The 8,039-nt window shown below is 42.3% G+C and overlaps 1 protein-coding gene across 1 annotated transcript in view; it reads right to left on the bottom strand.

Moving 5' to 3' along the window:
- Positions 1-2,899: 2,899 nt before the first annotated feature.
- Positions 2,900-8,039, bottom strand: part of LOC137537290 (zinc finger protein 585A-like) — an 87,261-nt gene continuing 82,121 nt past the window's right edge. Inside the window, exon 11 of the mRNA XM_068259368.1 lies at positions 2,900-3,931. Coding sequence (XP_068115469.1) covers positions 2,900-3,931 — 1,032 coding nt within the window. The remainder of the gene's footprint in view (positions 3,932-8,039) is intronic.

The raw sequence follows: 8,039 nt of genomic DNA, 5'->3' as shown, positions 1-8,039 counted from the left end.
AATGAACAAAATGATGGCTCTTTATAGCCACCCTACTGCTCGTATCCGAGTGAACGGAATCCTTTCAGACTCCTTTTCAGTACATGATGGCACCGGTCAAGGGTGCCCCCTGTCACTCTTATTATATATGCTGGCCATGGAACACCTAGCCAATGCCCTACGACAAAATGGGGATATTCATGGAGTGATGATAAAGGGACAACATCATAAGGTCGCCCTGTACACCGATGATTTATTAATCTAGGTCTCCCAACCCATGATTTCCTTCCATAATATTCTCACAGAATTTGAAAGGTTTTGGTTTCTCAGTCATTTCAAGGTCAACTTAAACAAAACTGAAGCTTTAAACATATCTCTCCCTCGGCGTACGGTGCAGAGCTGCATCCTTTAACTTTACATGGCAGAAAACAGCTATACAATATCTCGGAGTAACGATACCTGCTGACTTAAGTCAACTATATTCCCTAAATTTTAGCCCTTATCTTAATGAGATTTCTCAATATTATAGGTCCTGGTCCTCACTTCCACTTTCCCTCTCAGCCAAAATAAATATTATAAAAATGGATATACTTCCTAAACTCCTATACAAATTCCAGACAGTTCCCATCTCCATACCTTCAAATTTTTTCTCAGCCCTTAGATCTCTATCGTGTAAATTTATATGGTCGGCCCAGGATTAAATTCTCCACCTTAACAAGAGCTAAGTGCCAGGGTGGACTGGGACTACCAGACTTTGCACTATACTGTAAAGCTGCTCAACTGTCCAGAATAATTGAATGGCAGTATGCCTCTAGCGAGACTCTTGAATCATATCATGAAGAATCTCTAGCTCAATATAGTCTCAAATCTCTGGTGTGGATCCCCAACTCCCTGAGACTCAAAAATCTTGAGATCGCTTTCCTGAGCCGTCACACTCTTAAATGCTGGGACCAAATACAAAATAATCTGCATATTCTCCCTTCCCTTAGCCCACTCATCCCACTCTTTAACAACCCATAATTCCCAGCTGGCATAGATTCGAACAGGATCTTTCAATGGTCTAAGAAAAATAACCCGAGACTGCGAGAGATTTTCTCTTCCACTCTTCAAATTGACACTTTTAACAATCAGAACTGGCTTCTATATAGACAGTTTAGGAGTTTCATAGACTTCTGCAAGTCTAACAATTACTCCCCTAGAGATCTCACAGACCTAGAACCATTATGCCTTCATGCTGTTAAACCACAACATTTACTTTCTTTAACATACACCCTGCTGAGAGAGAGCATCCATAGTGGTAAACTCACTTTTATAAGATACTGGGAACATGCCTTAAACAGACAGTTCTCCACTGAGGATCTTCTCATTAACTCATGCCATGTCAAGAAGTAACAATCTTCAAGAAAGAAACTTCCGGATACTATCTCTGTGGTATAGATGCCCTGACACTCTACATCGTATATGCCCTGACACTCCTGATCTGTGCTGGCGTTGTAATGCAGATATTGGCACCCCTCTCCACATTTAGTGGCAATGCCCTTTGATCCTGTCTTTCTTGGACATAATCTTTAAGATCTACAGAGACATGACCCTCTCCCAGATGTCTAATTCTCCTGAAATCGCAATTCTCTCATTACTACCAGGATCTCTGTCTAAAGCTAAAAAAAAAGGTATTCTCCGCCACTGCCTTACCGCAGCACATACTGTTCTAGCTAGACACTGGAAAAAGCTTGGCACACCTTCTTTACATGGCTGGGTTATTGCTATGAATGAACTGATGAGAATGGATGAACTCTCATCATTAGATGATAGTATCCTTGGTACTGCTGGATAGACTTTCGCGAATCTCAACAATTCACATCTATACTACATAACTTTCATTTGAATACCTTGAATACTGTCTTAGCATAATTACATCCAAAAGGGATAATGCATACTATATTACATTAGGTTAGACATATATCACCCACTTTGACTATCCAGTCTTCTGTTTTGGGCTGGTTATGGTTACTGGCTACTGTTTATTAACTTCACACCTGAAATCTAATTGACATATGCCTGACTCTCCCCTCCCTTCCCCAACTACCCCTTACCTATCTCTCCCCCCCCACACACACACACATACATACATACCTTCCCTCCCCCCTCCCTTTATTAGGTAAATTGCTTTTTTTATACATACTCCTGTTCAGCAAATAACATCTACAATAAGTTTGTCAGGCAGTTCGGTTGATAATTTTCATACTATTACATTCCGCGATCTTTGTAAACACTGAATTGTTCATTGTTATTAACCTTTTTGTATTTCTCTTTCACTTGTCATCAGTAACCAACATTTCGATGTTACCTTTGCCTAAATATTGTCATTGCCTTTACCATGCTTGCTTGCTTGTTTTTACAACTTCAAAAACTTTAATAAAAACAAATTGAACCAGAAAGGACACAGAGGCAGGTGAATGTATACAGAACGTGTCTCTGTGTCCTAATAGGAGTTCACAAGCCCACCTCGGGTTCTCTTTAACCCTTGCAATGGAATAAATAAAAACCTGACACAGGCAAGTCGACTTAGTACTATATGTAGCCATGTTTATCTCATCATGTCACCTCAGTGCAGGGAGTTTAATGCTTTACAAACCAATGCAGTGAGCAGCATGACAGAGTCCTCGGGATTCTGGGTAAATATGCTGCCATGTGCATCTAGCAAGAGATAATAGGAACACTGATGACCAAAGCATTTCCCACACTCAGTGCAGTAATAGAGCTTCTCCCCAGTGATGAGAGAGGGATAAGCGGAACTGAGCAAGCCTGTTATTGGCTGCTGCACCCCCCTCCCCTCCCTACCGCCTGCTATGCTGGGGAGATGGAGAGCAGTATGCTGTGGCCACTTCAGGTTCTCTGGAGGCAAAGCTATCACTGACCCTTACTTATCACCAGTGTGAGATCTCTCATGTCTAGCAAGGTGTGATTTATGTACAAAACATTTCCCACACTCAGCACACGAAAATGGCTTCTCACCAGTGTGAGATCTCTGATGTATATCAAGTTGTGTTTTCCGTGCAAAACATTTCCCACACTCAGCACATGAATAGGGCTTCTCACCAGTGTGAGATCTCGCATGTATGACAAGGCTTTTTTTATGTCCAAAACATTTCCCACACTCAGCACAGGAATATGGCTTCTCACCAGTGTGAGTTCTCACATGGGTGACAAGGTCTGGTTTATATGCGAAGCATTTCCCACACTCAGCACATGAATAAGGCTTCTCACCAGTGTGCGATCTCTCATGTTTGACAAGGCTTTTTTTATGTCCAAAACATTTCCCGCACTCAGCACATGAATATGGCTTCTCACCAGTGTGAGTTCTCTCATGTGTGACAAGGTCTGGTTTATATGCAAAGCATTTCCCACACTCAGCACATGAATAGGGCTTCTCACCAGTGTGAAATCTCTCATGTCTGACAAGGTCTGATTTAAGAGCAAAGCATTTCCCACACTCAGTACAACAATAAGGTTTCTCACCAGTGTGAATTCTCTTATGTTTAACAAGCTCTGATTTCCATACAAAACATTTCCCACACTCAGCACATGAATAGGGCTTCTCACCAGTGTGAGATCTCTTATGTTTGACAAGATGCAATTTCTGTTCCATACATTTTCCGCACTCAGCAGATGAATAGATCATCTCACCAGTGTGAACTGTCTCATGTCTGACAAGGCTTCCTTTAGTTCCAAAACATTTCCCACACTCGGTACATGAATATGGCTTCTCACAAGTGTGAGATCTCTTATGGGTGACAAGTTGTGATCTATAAACAAAACATTTCCCACACTCAGCACATGAATAGGGCTTCTCACCAGTGTGATATCTCTCATGCCTGACAAGATGTGATTTCTGAAAAAAACATTTCCCACACTCAGCACATGAATAGGGCTTCTCACCAGTGTGAGATCTCTCATGTATAACAAGATGTGATTTCCGCACAAAACATTTCCCACATGTGGAACAGGAATGAGACCCTCCAGCAGGGGGAGAGCTGTGCTGGGTATGAGGCCCCTCAGGGTTAGACAGGAGAGGTGAGTCTGGGGGAATATTTGGGGTCACCAGGATATCTGCAGGAGACTCTTGTCCAGTGACATCATCATCCGCTGTACAGTCTGTGGATACAGAGAGACGAGTCTCTGAGAGGTTCCTGATGCCGGGACTCCGCCCTGCAAATAGAGAAACATCATCACTTCCTGTTAGAGAATTCTGAGGGGAGGAGCAATTATCATTAGGGAGGGTCAGTGAGCTGCTGATAATTCCAAGTTGGTGCAAAGTTTATGCTGATTGGAAATGGGCCAGATGCAGCAGCTGCATAATTTTACATATAATTTGCACCATCTCAGAGTTATTGGCACGTCACTGACCATCACTAGTTATCAGCCTGACAGAGAACTGCAGAAGGTTGTGCTCATTACAGGCGGCCAATCACAGGGCAATAACTATGCCTTGCATGAAAATATCATGTAGCTAGGAATTCAGCCAATCAAATACATTTCCTGTTGTGTGATCACAAACCAGTTTTTACGGCATATTTTATGACATTTTTTATTAATGTTTTGAAATAAATTCTAGCAAGACTGTATGCTTAGGCGCATGAGTTGGTGTAACATACATGGAAAGCAGTAAATTGTAGAGCTTGATGAGACAATGGCAGCAATGTGTGACTCCTGTGACAACAGACCTCTATGTACTTATAGCAAGACATCTGTGTTATGTTTGTAGAGCAATGTGGTGTCACTTACACATTCTTATTACCATTGTATCCTCGTGTCACTCATATGCCCCTTGTAATGTCCCTTTACCTCTCTCTTGTCCCCAATTGTGCAAATAAAGATATTGGCCTCAATTCACTAAGATCATGCTGGAGATAATAAGGCAAGAGTAAACTTGCCACCACACAGTGAGAGAGTTATCTTATCTCTTCATTACTCAAGTTACCTCCTCTGTAGTTAATTTCACACACAGTTAATAAACAGCCTGCCTTTAACTCTGGAGTTATTTTAAGGCTTGAATAGTTAACTTAAAGACAGAAGAGTTAACTTTAGGTTTGCCTGAGGTAAAATGTTTCCTGAATACTACATGCCTTATCACCATGGTAACAACTCTAGAAACGTTATTAAAGACAGGAGATAAGCTTAGTGAATTGAGGCCATTGTGACGTTACACAACACTAAATTATAGGAGCTGCGAGGTGGAGGAATTATCCATTTATGTCATGGAGATCCCAAACCACTAATACTGCTGTAGCTGGATATAAATATAAAAATACACAGAGTAGTCAAAAAATTAGACACACCCCTTATTTGAAAGTCAACCAATCCAAGAGTGACGTAGAGTGATGTAACAATGCAGATACACCTATATAAGTAACGCTCAGCTTCGGACAAAGTCGTTGTTAATCTTCATAATGTTATGATATAACATTCAATAAAATGTGTTTACCTCCTTTTTATTACCCATACAGTTACCATATTTGCACAAGTTATATTTTCTGTAACAAATTACCAAAGTACAGTTTATTTGAAAGCTGCCATTGCATTTTACTGCACAGCTGCTATATTTATATATTATAAAGTATCAAGTGATCACTTCTCATCTCTCTCTCATTCTACGATGTATGCAGCTCTGTTTCAGCAAGCTGCTGGCTGTATACTAATTGTAGCCAGGCTACAAATCCGTATTCGGGAGATACCCAGATAGTTCTATCCGGATATCTCCCAGTAAACCTGTGCGGGGGGGGGGGGGGGGGGGGGGGTGTCAATCTCACCTGTGTGACGTCTTCTTGCTTCGTCCCTCAGTGCCTCCCATGATACGGTCCACGCGTCGGTCACGTGACTCCAAACACTTCCTCCTTCCGGGTTGAAGGAGGAAGTGTTTGGAGTCATGTGATGTGCTTGGAGCGCATCGCGGGAGGCACCGAGGGACGAAGCAAGACGTCAGACAGGTAAGCTTGACACCCCTGCCCCCCCCTCCCCACGCACGCGCGCACACACACACACAGGTTTACTGGGAGATATCCGGATAGAACTATCCGGGTGTCTTCCAAATACAGATTTGAGCAAGCCTGATTGTAGCAGACAGAGGAATGTAAACAAAGATAATGTTATCACCTCTTGCTTTCCACTAAAGAACCAAGTGCTGTGTTTACCTGTTTGAATGCTGTTCTGCTACAGAGGACATGCTCAGTTGCATAACACTTTAATGTCAAAATGGGTACAACTAAAGATTAAAGTGACTTTTAAGGAGGGATGATTGTTGGTACAAGAAAAGATGGTGCTAGCATCTCTGAAACAATGACTGTTTTAGGATTTTCTCACCTAATATCTCCGGTGTCTAGAGAGTGGCAATTGACAAAAAACTTCAAGAGATTATCTTGGACTATTCTGGTCACAAGGCTGGTGAACGAGAGAGGTGTAAGACGAGCAGCAAGCATAGTCCGCAGCAACAGAAGAGCAACAACACAGCAAATGACAGCTGAATTCATCACAAAGCCTATCCCAATGCACACCAAGACGGACTTTGCAAAGGATGGGCTTTAGCAGCAGGAGACCATCAAGAGTGCCTTTGGTATTTCAGAAAATAGGAAAAGACGCCTGTTGTGGGCCCTTGCCACTGTGCTCGATCGGTCTCCAGCTGGTTTGAGGAACATCAATCAGAGTTTAACCTGCTTCCATGTCCAGCTCAGTCCCCTGACCTCAATCCTGCTGAGCATTTGTGGGGCGAAGACAAAAGATCACTTCAAAGCTTGGAAACGTCACCATCCAATCTGACCCAACTTAGCGCTGCCGTTGTGTGAGCATGGGCCAACATTCCTCAGTAACAGCGTCAGCATCTTATAGAGTCCAGGCCAAGAAGAATATCAGCTGTGATCAGAGCTAAAGGCAGACGAAAACAATATTTTTTGGCAAGTATATAATACTATACAAAAGTGTATATGTACAGTAACGTACAGTCACCATAATCAGCTTATTACAGGCCAGTAACACTAAGTCACCCCTACTGTGACCAATCTGTGTACAGTAATGTACAGTGACCATTATCAGCTTATTACAGGCCGGTAACACTAAGTCACCCCTACTGTGACCAATCTGTGTACAGTCATGTATAGTAACCATTATCAGCTTATTACAGGCCGGTAACACTAAGTCACCCCCTACTGTGATCAATCTGTGTACAGTAATGTACAGTGACCATTATCAGCTTATTACAGGCCGGTAACACTAAGTCAACCTCTACTGAGACCAATCTGTGTACAGTAATGTACAGTGACCATTATCAGCTTATTACAGGCCGGTAACACTAAGTCACCCATACTGTGACCAAATTGTGTACAGTAATATACAGTGACCATTATCAGCTTATTACAGGCCGGTAACACTAAGTCACCCCTACTGTGACCAATCTGTGTACAGTAATGTACAGTGACCATTATCAGCTTATTACAGGCCAGTAACAATAAGTCACCTCTACTGAGACCAATCTGTGTACAGTAATGTACAGTGACCATTATCAGCTTATTACAGGCCGGTAACACTAAGTCACCCCTACTGTGACCAATCTGTGTACAGTCATGTATAGTAACCATTATCAGCTTATTACAGGCCGGTAACACTAAGTCACCCCCTACTGTGATCAATCTGTGTACAGTAATGTACAGTGACCATTATCAGCTTATTACAGGCCGGTAACACTAAGTCACCCCTACTGTGACCAATCTGTGTACAGTAATGTACAGTGACCATTATCAGCTTATTACAGGCCAGTAACAATAAGTCACCCCTACTGTGACCAATCTGTGTACAGTCATGTATAGTAACCATTATCAGCTTATTACAGGCCGGTAACACTAAGTCACCCCCTACTGTGACCAATCTGTGTACAGTAATGTACAGTGACCATTATCAGCTTATTACAGGCCGGTAACACTAAGTCACCCCTACTGTGACCAAATTGTGTACAGTAATATACAGTGGCCATTATCAGCTTATTACAGGCTGGTAACACTAAGTCACCCCTA

This window comes from Hyperolius riggenbachi, chromosome 10 (assembly GCF_040937935.1).
Source record: "Hyperolius riggenbachi isolate aHypRig1 chromosome 10, aHypRig1.pri, whole genome shotgun sequence".
Lineage (NCBI taxonomy): Eukaryota > Metazoa > Chordata > Amphibia > Anura > Hyperoliidae > Hyperolius > Hyperolius riggenbachi.
The sequence above is the reverse complement of the archived record's forward strand: the minus strand, read 5'-3'. Positions and strand labels throughout refer to the sequence as shown.